We start from the raw sequence: 13,088 nt of genomic DNA, 5'->3' as shown, positions 1-13,088 counted from the left end.
GTCACTGAGCAGAGGGGGTTTTTTATCTGTAATTTTCACACTAATGATTATCTGCAGTGAGCATAGTAAAATAAAGAAGCTACAGACACGTATTAGAAGGATTCTAAGGCTGCACCCCCCAAAAAAACATTAAAAGCACATAGCTTCCCCCAAAGAATAAAGGGAACTTGCAGAGCTACAATTCCCAACACCCTAGGCCAGCCTCTCTCAACCTGTGGGTCCCCAGATGTTGTTGAACTACAACTCCCATCACCCCTAGCTAGCAAGGCCAGAGCTCAGGGATGATGGGAGTTGTAGTCCAACAACATCTGGGGACCCACAGGTTGAGAACCGCTGCCCCAGGCAAACTACAATTCCCAGGATTCTTAGGGAGAAGTCACATCGCAACTGGGGGTTGCTTGCTTGTTTTGTTTCACTCCCAACACCCACAATTGATAGTCTGAATGGGATGCTTGCTTCATTTCTGTGCAGTCAGGGAGGTGTGGGGAGCAGCAAAGTGGGCGCAGTTTCTTCACGTACAGTAACCCACGCTACCAATATTTTTCAGCGCACATTCGGCCGTGAGTCTTTAAGTGCTAAAACTTCAGGGAGGGCATCGTTTCTTCCCCTCCTTACCAAAATTCAGCCTGGATTCCTGAGATCTCTCAGGGACCAAACTTATTTCTAAATTGCACCCGGGAGATGCCAATTTCTGGTCCAGAGGGTAGTGTGCGATGTCCAGCACAGCTTGGATAAATTCTCACGCTGCCTTAAAGCTCTTTCCAAGGTGCCTGGAGGCTCAGCGTGGATGAGATTGCTAATACCGCATGACATTTGGCACGCCCAGTGACTTCACGAAGTCCTAATGACGGTTCTACACGTGAACACAAGGGCCTGGTTCTGCTGAAGGATTGCTGCAGGTGTGCCTAATTCCTGCTCCCCCCTAACAAAGCATGAAACCGCCATTTATCCACAAATTCCTTCTCGCTGCAAACTGCTGGGCCCCGAGACATGTGTAATAATGGCATTCTGTGGTAGTAACAAGGCACAGAGCATCACAAATGGAATGCCGGCGTCTCTAAATAACAGCTTAACAACTTCTCCTTCAAGCATGAAATAAAGACGACAAAATCTGGGAGAGGGAGAGAGGTCTGAAAGATAACTTATGTGAGCAATCATCTCCACAAAGGCGGTAACAAAAATGCCAATAATGCTTAAAAGGAATATCAGTCTTTCAGTCCTTCCCGGCAGGAATGAGAAAAGCAACACAGTTTACAAAAGGCAACTAAAAATAATATATATATATATAACAATGCTTAAAAGCCTAACAAAGAAGAACTCTGGAGAAAATTGAAAAGTTTAACATACAAACAAGATTATTTACCACTTTTATCTGCCACAGGAGGCATATTCTCATTTTTACTTGACAAAGCACAATAGAGAGTTTGCAACAACAAGCTTTGCTGCAGGGTTGTGGAACAAGAGGTGTACAAAAAGGGATGAGAGCTATCCCATCATTTCATTATACATTTTTATTCACACAAGGCTTCGGTGCAGCTATCTCCACTCACAACACTGGGATTCACGGCGCAGTGCATTAAGTTACTAAGGCAGAAAGTGCAGGCGGAGAGATGATCATTTGGGGGCAAACCTATTCACTTTTTGCCACTATGGTAACATCTAGGTGCATTAGACAGCAGCTACAAAGCATGTGGCCAGCGCATTTTCAATAAAGCCACACAGCGGCTTGTTTAGCCCCTAGAAAACTCGGCTCCCTACCTCTTGAAGCTTTGGATGTTGTGAAGAAGCGCCACCAACCAACTGGTGCTGCTTCTTCCATAAACTACTGGTGGCACTTGCCCCTGACAACCTGAAAGGGAACTTGCCACATCTGATGAAGCAGGCATCCCTATTTTGGGGCCTCTGGCGCAAGGACAGGATGCTGCAGTAGATGGACATTTGGTCTGATTCTGCAGGGCTCTTAGGTTCTTATGATGCACAAGTTGCATGGCCAAACATAAAAGGATCTCCCTTCAGCTACCTCCATTCAACAGTTAGAGGTTCTCTGGCAAGCATCAGATTCAAGTTTTAATTTCATCGCTATCTACCTGCTGCCCCCCGTTTCTATAGATTCTGGCCACCTATTGAGAAACCCCAGCTTAGCTACTCCATGTGAATAAATTGAATTGTTCTGAAGCAAGATAGCAGCACAACTATTTTCTAGATCCTGCCTAGATCTCTCTGGCGGAGAGGCAGTCTTAACACATAAAATCAGCAAACTAAGTCATGCTTGCACTGATGGAAAGACTCTGAGCTTCCCTCACAGAGGCTTTATGCTGCCATCATAATAATCATTAGTACTACGATTACCTTTCCTTCCACTGCACGGATAGTCGTGGCTTCGTTCTCTCGCTAAACCTAGTTAGAGCTCAGAGGGCCAGGGGCTGTAACTGATAGGAACTCATTCCAAATTCAAAGAGGAGCTGGCGTGTCTCGCATACTCACCCAGTCCTTGAGCTAAAACTGCTGCATAACCATGGGGGTGGGACAAGAACTGTACAAGAAGATACAGAATTGGGGGACTGGTTCTGCCCATGCAACAGAGTGAAGCAGACTGCCTCCATTAAAGCGGTAAGGAACAGGTGAATGCAGGGATTCATGTCTGAGTGGTGGACCAGAACTTTTTATCCTGATGGCCTGGACCTTTTTAAAATGTTCAGGATGGGGACAATTGGGCTCTCCTTCAACCCATGGGATTAGAGCTACTGGGAAGGGTCTGTCATGGCCTAGACCCTTCAGGGGATTTTCTAGTCCTCTTAGTCAGTAGAGCACGAGAATTTTAATCTCAGTGTTGAGGGTTCGAGCCTCACATTGGGCAAAAAAATTCCTGCAATTTGGGTATTGGACTTGATGACCCCCATGGTCCTTTCCAACTCTACAATTCTATCAAAAACAAAACAAACAGGAATGCACTGAGCTTCTTTGATTATACAGATATAAGGAAACACGTCCAGGCACTGTGTTCTACCAAATCACTTGGCAAGACGTGGGTCTGCTCCCACTCGCCAATGAGTCCTGCAAAGGTGCTTGGGGGACAGGGCCTCGCGTTGCTCCACACGAACTGAGGGTGCACCTTTGGGAACACTCAATGCTACCAGCCGGCTGCCCATTGTAAAGTAGGGGTGGGGGATCTGCATCAGCTTCAGGGTTGCATCTCCTTGTGGAATGCTTTCCAGCAGCAGGTGGGACCAGAAGCAAAAGTGGGAAGATCGATAGACTGGAGTCTTCCATTTTGCAGGAGGACCCATTCCAGCTGGAAAAAGATTTCCACACATGTACACCCACCCATCCACCCACCCACCCACCCACACCTTCTTGTCTATCCTCCAAGAGGCATTATTAACAGTCCAATGATATGCAGAGCCCAAGCAAGGGTGTTTATCCTAGGAGTTTATCTCAGTGAAGACCTTACTTGGAAAATCAATACAACCCAGGTGGTTAAGAAAGCCCAACAGAGACTCCATCTCCTCAGAGTATTGCAAAAGAACCATGTCAATCAACATTTGATGATCTCCTTCTACCGGTCCACAATAGAAAGTGTCCTTTCATACTGCATCACGGCGTGGTACGGTGGTTTGACATCAACTGATAGGAAGTGCCTACAGAGGGTGGTGAATACAGCACAAGATATTATGGGCTGTCCTGTGAATCTGCTGGATGAAATAGCGGAAGAACGTTGCCTCAGGAGAGTGAGGGAAATTCTCAGAGATGATTCACACCCTGGCTGGCACTTTCTTGATCTCCTGCCCTCAGGCAGAAGATACAGAAGCATGATTAGTCGCACCAACAGGGTAAAGAACAGCTTCTATCCGTGCGCTGTTAGGCTGCTGAATGAAAAGATAACAACAGGGCAACTGACTTTCGGGTTTGGTGTGTGTGTGTCAGTAAACAAGGGGAATTAAGACTAAGAGAGCTGAGTGGGGTGTGCTCGTGTAATCTCACTGTATACAAGTTGCACAAGTAACAATAAAGTATTTCAATTTCAATACCTGGGGAAGGTTCCCCACTGCCTTTTAAAGGGATGATCAGTAGCTGCAAGCAAGTGGTGAAATCTTGTCCACCACCCCTGATCTTCTCCACAAGGAACCACAGCAAAGCTTCCAAAGGAGCTCAAGGTTTTCCTCACACCCAGTTTGAAAACCAATGGTTTGGCATAGGGATTACCATTGCTGTGTGCTATGGATGTTTTCAACTTCAACTTCCATCATACCTGACAATTAGTTTTGCTCGCTGAGGATCATGGGAGTTGGACTCCAAAACAACTGGAAGGCACTGCACTGGCTACCCATGGTTTAGGGTGTCGTGATGCAGCTTCCTGGCTAACAGAGACGTCTTGGCCAAGTGGACTGGAGGTGCTGAGGAAATAGATGTTACCTCAGTCGACCAGGAGAAGGGAATTTACCAAAAAAAAAAAAAAAAAGTCGCCTGTCTGTGGCTGCCATTAATTGGTAGGCACCTTGCAACAAACTCTCCTCTGAAAATAGGGAGAGGAGCGAAGGGAAATCCTGTAAAGGTTTACCAACAACGTGACTAGGCAAAAAGGAAAATGAAATTGTGATGAAAGAGACTCGCACTTACGCCTTGTTCTGATTCCAGCAGCTCTGTTTTGACTCTGACTGCAGGCATCCCATCAAGCATTAGCATTCTGCTTCCAATGTGTTAATGTCCTTTAAAGAGAACAAGGAAAACAAGGGTGAGCTTTGAGAAGGGAGAAGCCATGAAATAACCAGGGCACTTAACCAATTCAAGACTTCTCGGAAGTTAAAAAATAAAAGAAAAGAAAGTCAAGCAATTCATCAACTGTGTAAGTTTAAATAAATTAGAACATATTACCAAAATATCAACACTGCTTACTTTTTGAGGTCACTTTCCTTACAAGTTACATAACCAGAGCTATGACTATGTCATAATTCCACAGGAAAGAACAGAGTGTGCTGTTGGGCACATCGTTCAACTTCCTGAGCATCTCAGGTTTTCTTTCTTTAAATAGCAAGTTTCTAGCCATCATGGCTGCAAAGATGTGCTCCAAAAGGCATGGTTTAAAGCCTGCTTTAATGTCTGAGAAGTGAGAAAAGTGGCTGAAATTGATTTCCTGTGATAGGGGATGGAAGTTCAGTGCCCTTCACAGCTGCACCAACATAGCTCTGCAAACTAAATTATGCAAATAAGAGACTGTGTGGAAATTTATTAATTTGCAAAAAATAAGTTTAAAAAACAGGGTGCAAGGTTCAGCTTTCTTGTTTCAGAATTCTGAATACCTGGGAGCAGAATTTGATGCTTTGGGTCTTCTTCACACACATAAAAGTTCCAATCAAATAAAAGCCATTACTTGCTTTTAGGAGGAAAAGTCATCCCTAAGGAACACAAAAGGTTTAGCTAATTTCCTATCGGAGTGGTGGGTGACGATGGGGTTTGTGTGAACTAATAAGTGATTAGGAGTGTTCAACTAAGGCGCCCCAAAGCATGGAAAGAAATCATTCCAGAATTAATCCTCTTCCTAGAAAAAGTTTGTGTTTACTTATTGGACCCAGATTTCACATCCTAGGGTGTCATCTAGCATCTGTGGCTTGGCCATTAGCCTAGGGTGGAGTCAAAAAAAGGGGGGGTGACCAGCGAGGCTCTCATTTCAACCAAGCCTTTCATTTAAAATTGTTCCCTCTTTTGTGAGTTGTGAAAAGCCAGCCCTGATATTCGCTGCAAGACTGTGCCCGATTCTACAATAAAATATCCCTGGAGCCAGACTTGCCTAGCTTAGGATCTGTCAAGCCAAAAGCAGCCCGTCAGCTATACATTATAGGCTACCAGGGGCTTGGCTCCCCCCCTCCTCAGTTCTTCTTCTTTGCATTTATAGGCAAGAAGCAAAACTGGGAGGTTTTATTGAGCCTCCACAGGCTGGTACACATGGCTGATGTGCCCCTGGTGGGTCACCAGCTGTGCAGGTTTGCCAATCGCTGCTTACAGCCTGTAGGAAAATGAAGGATGAGCCAAACCTGCTATTCTGCATCCTGGAGGTGGTCTTGCCCAAATGGATAAAGGGGCCCCCTCCCACTGAAAGTAAGGCCAGAAGGGGGCAGAGAGATGGGAGACAAAAGAACCATTCTCAAAGCCAGCCGGCAGGTTTAATGAAGTGTTGGAATCTGATTAGAGGCTAATGTCCCTTTTAGTGCTTTGCACCAATTTACAGCTGATATACTTTAACCATCCCCCCCCCTGCACTGACTGCTACGAACACATTAGTGCCTTTTCTTTTTCTTAATGCAAGCTAACCAGAACCTTTGACAGTTTTTCCAGTAATAAATCAACGGAGCCCAACTAGTTCATGTGCCATTTAACACATTTACATTTTGCTCTTGTTTCCAAGGCTTTCGCCACCTCTTTTCCTTGTCCCAAAGCGTATTTGCCTCTCTGCTGCAGCGGGGAGGAAGGCCTGGCTTTTGCTCAATACGCCAGGTTTGGGTTTCCTTTCCTTGGTACCAGTTTGGACAGGCAGGTAACTGAAGGAATGCTACACATGGGCGTAGCCAGGGGGGGAAGCTGCCCCCGCATCAAGTACAGTGGTACCTCGGATTACAGATGCTTCAGGTTACAGACGCTTCAGGTTACAGACTCCGCTAACCCAGAAATAGTACCTCGGGTTAAGAACTTTGCTTCAGGATGAGAACAGAAATCATGCGGCGCAGCGGCAGTGGGAGGCCCCATTAGCTAAAGTGGTACCTCAGGTTAAGAACAGTTACAAGTTAAGAACGGACCTCCAGAACAAATTAAGTTCTTAACTCGAGGTACCACTGTAAATAAAAAAACTCAACTAAAAGTAGAAATAATCAGAATATTTGAAATCATTGTGGTGCATTCTAGCAACGCAACTGGTAACCTGACTGAGAGGTGGGTGTGTCTTCCACAAACTGACCAATCACGTGGAAGTTCTGAAAAGGATTTCAGTAAATCCAAGAAAACTTGCTTTAGTTCAGATATTTTTAAAAATAAGATAAAAAAGGTGTGTTCTTTGTAATATTGCAAAATATTAACCACATGAAAGGTACTCCCTGGTGATATTTTTTTATTTAACTGCATAATTTTCAAATGACTGAAGATTTTGACAGATTTTTCTGAGCACGGGGTCAAAAGAAAGTAATTCAAAACAACTGCTGTTGAGACATTTCATTCCGATTCTGCTAGACAGAGCCAGACAGAGGATGGTGCCAGGTGGGTGTCCTGCCCCTCCCCAACATAAATCCTGGCTACGCCCATGCTAAAAGAACTTTTAAAATATTTGGTTTTTAAACAGGGGGAAAATCCAGTGTCTATTTCTATCTCACCAGGAAGATAAATGACTGACACTGTCATTAAAGCAGTTTCACATAACTTGGGACCCATCAAGTCAAATGCAACTCGCCAGTCCTGTACAGAAGGCAATTTGGACTTCAGTAAACCTCGTGCATTCTGGTAACAAGTTGCATAGGCTGGGGTTCAAGTTTGGTTAAATCCTGCACATTCTGGCTGCAGAAACCCTCTTCCTTTCCCCCCGGTCATTATCTAGCAGCTACAAGGACAGGAAACCGGGAGATAACTATATAATGCTCCAAAGAATTACCCACTGGCTACATGGCACATGCCAAGTTTTGGTTACACAACCAAGAACGTGGAGATGTTTCTAGAAATATGGTACAGACTCTAGCATCCCTCCTTTACCACAGGGTCTGCCTTCGCAGATTCCTAAAGCTGGATCAAGGTGGGCAAATGCAGTTACCCAGAACATTTTGGGTTCTCAGTTCTACAAAGTGAAAACAAAAACTTTTGCTAATGCTGTACTCTGGTTCCCTACTTGTCCAGCTACTGACTCAGGCTGATTTTCAACTGCTTGGAAGTGAATTAAGCCTCATCTTCCCTAGAAACTGTATTGGTGTGTTACAACTGTGTGTGAGAAATGGGGTGGATAGGAAGCAGATAGCCACAAAATGGGGGCAGGAAAGAGACTGGGATAGGGGTGTGGGTTTTTTGTGGGGGACTCTATTGTGTTGGTGAATAGCCAAGGATAGGAGAAGAGCTGGAGAGGAAGCACTTGTAGCAATAAGTTTGAATGGAACAACCCATATATGGCCAATACTTTGGGATCCTTTCCATAGTCACTTTCTACCGTAAATGAAAGAGAAGGAACTAGGACAGGGGTCCCCAAACTAAGGTCCGCGGGCCAGATAAGGCCCAAGGGACTTGTTTATCTGGCCTGCCGCAACCCCCACTGCCTGCTGCCCAATCTTACTGGCGCTGCGCTGTTGCCCACTTCCAGGTCAGAGGAGCACCGGAAATAGCTTGTGCGCATGAACAAGCGTTATTTGTGCGTGCTCAAGTGTTATTTCCGGTGCACATCTGGGTCAGAGGCCCGTGCACATGCACACAAGCTATTTCCGGTGCTCCTCCGACCCGGAAGTGCACCGGAAATAGCGTGTGAGCATGTGTGTGCGCATGCGCTCCCCCACCCTCCGGCCCGCCGCATGATCGGTGCTGGAGACACCGGCCCCAGGCGCGGTAAGTTTGCTGACCCCTGAACTAGGACCTGGTGTAAAGATATGAACTGGAACACTGGCTGCATTCAGACAATAAGCCCCATTTCCTTCCATTCTGCAGTGTGGCTTTGGGGAGGAAGATGGAAGCTCTTCTGCTGCCGTTTCTGATCAACGGCAGCTAGTCATCTTATCTACACCTGAAAAACTGTGGCTAATCTAAACATTGGGGTTCTTCAAACTTTGGATTATGAAGCCCTCTCGTTTCAAGAAAATATAGTTAAGATTAACCACAGTTTAGCGTTCAGACATAGCGCTCAAGTGCAGTTAAGCAAAAGTTTCTGCTCTCCTTCAACCTGTGCTGGAGTAGGAGAGTGGGGAAAGGGCCTGAGGCTTCTTGTAGCTTTTTCCCATTGTGACAAGCCATGGCTCATCACAGTATCATACTCCATTGCCTGCCCCACCCAGAAAGCTGAATTAGAAAATGAAATGCAAGGCAGGGTAAATGTGGAGTAATACACACAGGAGGTAATGTGCACATTCCTAGAAGTTAGCGTTCAGTGGATAAATCAACCATCAACATGACAGATCCAGTAGAATATGGATTCAAATGTGATCCTAGGAAAGTAGGCTATAATGACTGGTTAAATACTAAAATCAATATTTAGGAACACTTAAATGTTGGTGCATAGCTTATCTAGGCAGCTGAAAGTCACATCTTTCACCCTCACACTTTTCTCCAACTGTAATGCAAAATGTGCATTGCTGAATTCTCTGATTTCTCTCAGTTACCAGCCTATCCCACCTGCTCCCCTTACACCAAGCCACTTTCTGTTCTGGAAGGTCCCACAGAACTTCAGGGGCCGCAAAGGTGGTAGTGGGAAAGGGGCAGCAGAAAAGTCCCACGGCACAAGCACAACACAAGCCATGCGTCTTTGGCATTAACATTATAAATATAAGGAAACTGAACTGTTAGGTGGCAAAGGCACTGAATACTGACAGAGACATTGCAGGAACAAATCTTTGCATCAGCTGTCACGGCAGAAGATGGAGAGGTGCCTACACCTGGAAATCTGTGTCAAACAAAGTGTTAGCACTAACCGATGAATTCAGAAGCAACATGTCACCAAGAAAGTAATCCAACAGCCTTCAAGAATTAAGGCGAGAAACTGCTTATGCTCAATGAAAACAATGGCACTTTTCTCCTAAATCAGACCGGAAGGTAACCAGTTTAATATTATTGCCAACATAACTTTGACCTCTAGGTTCTACCATTTCATCCTGGTACTTCTAGCTAAACGAAAACTAACGAAGAGTTTAGTAATGAGAAAGGGCGAAGTCTACTTGGGCAAAAAATTCTTAGGTGAAAAGGACAACAAGTGAATGAAGCAATTGTGATCAAATTCAGAAAAGAAAGATATGAAAGAAGAGCCTTTGGCTGTAGATTTCTTCATTCCGGGAAATCAAAGTTTTAAAGCAGCTATATTTTTAAAAGTAAAAAGTGCTTGAAAGAAGTATGTCAAGCCACTTACGAGGAAGAGCAAATATCCCCAAGTGTATTAAGATTTCTCAGTGCAAGCGCCTTTGATAAACTCAAGAGGCACCATTAATTAATTGCTCCCTGTTGCGATTCTAAGCCCTCATTAGTGTGTTTTAGCACAGAATAACTGGTCATGCAGCATGGAGATCTGGCAATGCACCGTGAAGTATTCTCTTCTCATATGCATGACAACTTTGCCTCTGCCCAAGCCTTCAATGTCACTGACAGATGAGCACACTTAACCGCGCTGCTCACTTCTACATAGCAGGTTAAGGTTTGGGGTTGGGCATATCTGGTATTCAACTCTGAAGCATATCACCAGTTAAACGATATACCAATATATCACGATGTCTGAAATAAGGATGGAGCTGTGTAGAAGCATAGAATGGCTTCACAGTTTTCCCCACAGTGTGATTTTTGCACAGCACACACACACGCATCATGATATGCAATATATTGCCAGGTCAAACCAGTTTTGGACAATACATCGCCCAGCCCTGGTTAAGGTGGGAAACGAAAGCAACATTGGACCCACTGGTAAGACACTTCGGCTGAAAAGGAAGAGCTTAGAAGTGTTCACCATCACTTTTAGACAATCACAGTTTCCTACATCATCCAATCTGGTTAACACTGCCCATGTTTAGTGTCAACAGTACAGCTTCATAACCTATGGGACTAAGGTTTTAAAAGTGGTTTTGATGGAAACTCTTTCCCCCTTCTCCCAGAGCAAGGTGCACTTTCAACACCCATCAGCTGACAGACATCGGGAGTGTGCATTGCTTGAGCAAAGGAATAACGGAGAACTCTCTTTATTATTGTCATTATTTACTAAATTTTTGACCAAACTGCGGGAGGCAGTGGAAGACAGGAGTGCCTGGCATGCTCTGGTCCATGGGGTCACGAAAAGTCGGACACGACTAAACGACTAAACAACAACAAAATTACTAAATTAGTGTACTGCCCTTCATCTGTAGATCTCAGCGCAGTTCACTACATAAGAATGCAAGATTTTTAAAAAACACAAAATACATAATAAAAACAAGAACAAACAATAATCCTGCCCCCCCCCCCAATTTAAAAGGCTGTAGAATATTAATCAGCCAGAGGCTTGGTTGAAGAGGAACATTTTTGCCTGGCACCTAAAGATGGTGTCAGGCAAGCCTCTCGGAAGAGAGCATTCCACAAACAGGGAGCCACTGCAGAAAGTTCTTGTGTTGCCACCCTCTGGACCTCATATGGAGGAAGCACACAAAGAAGGGCTTCAGAGGATGATCTCAGGGTCTAGGTAGGTTCATATGGAGAGAGGTGGTCCTTGAAGTATTACTGCGGTTCTGAACTGGGCCCTGAAACAAAATGGCAGCCAGTGCAGTCAGGCCAGGATCGGTGCAATATGCTCATCTTGCCTCGGTGAGCAACCTGGCTGTCAAATTCTGCGCCAGCTGAAGTTTCCATCTTCAGAGGCTGTCTTACGTATAACTCCTGTTCCTTTGAAGCCAGATGTAGGGTGGGTGATGTGCCCTGCTCCAAATAGCCTGATGGGTCAAAGGGAGAAGCTTGCCAGGCCAAGTTTGGCACACAAGCTGAAGGTCTCCCATCCTGACCTAGTGGAATACTGTCTGAGTTTCAAAGGTCTCAGAGAGAGAGGCAGGGGAGGGACAGCAACAGAGAGAGCTACAGTGGTACCTCGGTTTAAGAACAGTCAGGTTTAAGAACGATTCGGTTTACAAACTCTGCAAAACCTGAAAGTGTCCCGGTTTGAGAACTTTACCTCAGTCTGAGAACAGAATCCGAACGGTGGAAGGGCACTGGAGCTGGGAGGCCTCATTAGGGAAAGCGCGCTTCAGTTTAAGAATGGTTTTGGTTTAAGAACGTACTTCCGGAACGGTTTAAGTTCATAAACCGAGGTACCACTGTATTTCCCAGCTGGGAATCCTACTAAGTGGAGATGCTGGCGACTGAACATGGGACAAACACATACCTTGATGTACTCTATCATAGAACTACAATCCCTTTTCCTATTTAGTAGTTGATAATCTCCTTTACTTTCCCCCAACCTTGCTATAATGGCTGCATAGGTATTTTTAGTTTCTCTTTCATATGTCCTGTGTGAGCGGGTGTTGAATACACATACGGTATCCCCGCAGACTGGAATTATTTCCTGCTTCCATTGCCCATGTGTGCATTGACCGGTGATGTCCTTCTCGTTGGGAGACTTTACAGCACTGCGAGGAATAGAACTCAAGGCTTATAAGACCCTTAAACCATTTCTCCTGATTCCCATTACTTTGCTCCAAGTAATCATGGGGCACGCTAGATTCCCATAAAGCACCAGGAGAGACACAGTTCAAATATTGCATGAACACTTCAATAAATCCAGCACCATTTAGAATTATATCAAAGAACAGCCATTCTACCCGCTGTTCCATGACAGGAATAATAAATCACTAGCTATTAAGAAAAGATTTTGCAACTTTGACTTCCATCATTTATCTTTCCAGCTGTTCATTTAAAAACGTGGAATAAATTCAGTACAGTGAGTGGATCCCTATTTTACAACAAAACATGTCTTACTTTCAATGCAAGCCAATTGCTTGGGGTCAGAGCATCTCTAAGTCTTCTGATCCTGTACAATGGGATTAGTGTTGGGCTACAGGGTTTGTGTGGGGTCTTCTGCTAGACTATGGCTTCTCCAGCATGAATCCAAGACCACCAGCTGCCACCAGCCTTTACCAAGTTGCACTGGCACCATTCTTAACCAGGGGTCAGATCCTGGGGATGCTTCGGTGCAGTCTGAAACTGCCAGGGGCAGAGTCGGGAGAAAGAAACACATTAAAGGCATGTGTCCATAAATCACCTCCATGTGCCCAAGCAACTTCTGAGTGTTCCTAACCTTAATAATGAGGGAGTGACCCCACCTTCTGTGGTATTACTTTGCTGGATCAGACTCATCTATTCCAGCATTTTGTCTCCAGCCAGCCAGATGCCTCTGGGTACCCACAAGCAAAACACAA

The 13,088-nt window shown here is 45.0% G+C and overlaps 1 protein-coding gene across 4 annotated transcripts in view; it reads right to left on the bottom strand.

The window, feature by feature from the left end:
• The window catches only part of KLF12 (KLF transcription factor 12), a 222,999-nt gene that overhangs the window by 131,274 nt on the left and 78,637 nt on the right, over window positions 1–13,088 (bottom strand). For all 4 annotated transcript variants that reach the window (XM_081003213.1, XM_081003216.1, XM_081003214.1 and 1 more), the window contains exon 2: window positions 4,618–4,706. In XM_081003213.1, the coding sequence (XP_080859339.1) occupies window positions 4,618–4,683 (66 nt within the window). In that variant the 5' untranslated portion in view covers window positions 4,684–4,706. The remainder of the gene's footprint in view (window positions 1–4,617; window positions 4,707–13,088) is intronic.

The sequence above is a fragment of the Podarcis pityusensis genome (assembly GCF_964106645.2).
Source record: "Podarcis pityusensis genome assembly, chromosome: 4".
NCBI classification, from domain to species: Eukaryota; Metazoa; Chordata; class Lepidosauria; order Squamata; family Lacertidae; genus Podarcis; species Podarcis pityusensis.
Note: the sequence above shows the minus strand (reverse complement) of the source record. Positions and strands in the feature narration are given on the sequence as shown.